The following is a 2157-nucleotide window of genomic DNA, read 5'->3' as shown; positions in this document are numbered from 1 at the left end:
ATTAAACAACTCATTATTAAAATACTCTTACAAATTCACCATACAAGTAACACAAACATTTTTCGTTTTTGACAATATATCATGTCACACGGATTGCAATCCGCTTCACAAAAAATCCACCAATAACGTCCCTCGATTTCATCTCACACGGATCGCTCCTTACATCCCGTCCAATCTTTCCTAAACTCCCGCCTACTTTTCAAACCACATTCCGCAAATCCCCTCCTATAAAACCCCTCCACTCACACATCTCCCACCTCATCCCACTCATTCCCATTTTCTCTCTCAACAACTTCTTCAAACCCCTTTCTCTCTCTACAAAAAACCAACTTCAACAAAAATGTCAGGCCGAGGAAAGGGAGGAAAGGGATTAGGAAAGGGAGGAGCGAAACGACACCGTAAAGTCCTCCGCGACAACATCCAGGGTATCACCAAGCCAGCCATCCGCCGTCTAGCTCGCCGTGGTGGTGTCAAGCGTATCAGTGGTCTCATCTATGAGGAGACACGTGGCGTACTCAAGATCTTTCTAGAGAATGTCATTCGTGATGCTGTTACCTACACCGAGCATGCCAGGAGGAAGACTGTTACCGCCATGGATGTTGTGTATGCTCTCAAGAGGCAAGGAAGAACTCTCTACGGTTTCGGCGGTTAATTGATCTGATTGTTCGTTTTAATTGTGCTGGGATTGTTGAATGTTTAGGTTTGTAGATCTGGTTTTAATTAAGGAGTATTTCAATTAGGTTTCATTTTAATTGTTGTTTTAGGTGTGTTGAACTATGGATGTAATTGGAGTAACATGTTTCCAGAATTAATATAAGAATCTCTCTTTCTTATGAAATTTATTGCGTTCTGGTTTTTTAGTTTTGATCGTAATATATCTTGGATTATTCCATACATTTCTTCGATTATCGATTGATAGATGACAATTTGTACACGAACTTGATTAGCTAATTAATTATATTGAAATTGACGTTGATGAATTACATTAGTTTACATTCGGAGTATTTCAAAGCTTGGCTGCTACTTAAATCTATTTCGGAGTAACAATATCAAAGGCAAATTGTTGGGTGTAATTGCTGTTATTGTGAATAATTAATTACAAAGAGGACTTGTCAATTGTTTTGAGTTTTGATCGAGTTGAATCGAATGTGTTCCACATAGACGAGACTTAACAAATATCAAAGATAATTGTTGAGAGTATTTGTTAATTTTTGTGCAGTTTTTTTTGGTAAATGTTGGATAGAGTGGAATTAATCTTGGCAAATAGTTATTGGATTGGACATTGACGAACTACCTTCTTAGTCATATATCCGTATTAATCATGTGAAATAGAGTACAACATCATACATATTTAAAAGTGATGGGGCATATTCTGCACCGCTGACCAAGTCAACACATTGAGCAAGGTCAAGGGTATTCACAGCAAAGTCAACGACTTAGACAGACTAGCGGTGAAGCCCATCGGTTCATCACCTGGTCTCGGCGGACAACTAGCCACCGGGACACAAACCGCGACTCATATCCAAGACCCTCGGCGAGCCCGCCACAGTCCATCGGCCGAGGGTATAACGGTCTTTTCACCGATAGCCACTTGGCTACCACGTGACAAAAGGTGAAAGCCTATAAATACTCCTCAACCTTCATTGAGGAAGAGATCCATAAATCGACCTAATAACCACTATTCATCCAGTAATATCTTGCTTATCTCTACAATACACTCTTAGCCAAGTTACAACAACTTCTCTCTAAGTTTACTGACTTGAGCGTCGGAGTGAGTACGCTCGGCCAAAGCCGAGCCCTCGCTTGTTCATCGTTTCAGAGACCGCAAGGAGGATTCAAGCAAGGACATCATTCTACTAGCTACGAGTGGTAACAAACACCGCTCGGAATTAAACCCGGAACAATTGGCGCCGTCGTGGGGAAAGGCAAACTAGAAGCTAGTCACATTCATTCCCAAACAACAAAAACAAAAACACAAAAAACCCACCCAAAAAGCTAAGATGTCGAAACAACAAGTAGTCGTGACCGACGAAACCGAGCTACACCAAGATGATACATTTCATCATTCTGGAGTAGTACAACCCTCCACCGGCGGAGTAGTCCAACCGGAATTCGGAATGCCGATAACATCGGACACGCCGCCGCCCGCCAACCAGG

General features: G+C 41.7%; 1 protein-coding gene across 1 annotated transcript; it reads left to right on the top strand.

Annotated features, from left to right (window-relative positions):
• The first annotated feature begins 243 nt into the window (after positions 1–243).
• Positions 244–838, top strand: LOC141617239 (histone H4). Its single transcript, XM_074434425.1, has one exon. The coding sequence runs from the start codon at positions 341–343 to the stop codon at positions 650–652; it is 312 nt and encodes a 103-aa protein (XP_074290526.1). The 5' UTR covers positions 244–340; the 3' UTR covers positions 653–838.
• Positions 839–2157: the final 1319 nt, after the last annotated feature.

Source organism: Silene latifolia, chromosome 1 (assembly GCF_048544455.1).
Source record: "Silene latifolia isolate original U9 population chromosome 1, ASM4854445v1, whole genome shotgun sequence".
Lineage (NCBI taxonomy): Eukaryota > Viridiplantae > Streptophyta > Magnoliopsida > Caryophyllales > Caryophyllaceae > Silene > Silene latifolia.
The sequence above is the reverse complement of the archived record's forward strand: the minus strand, read 5'-3'. Positions and strand labels throughout refer to the sequence as shown.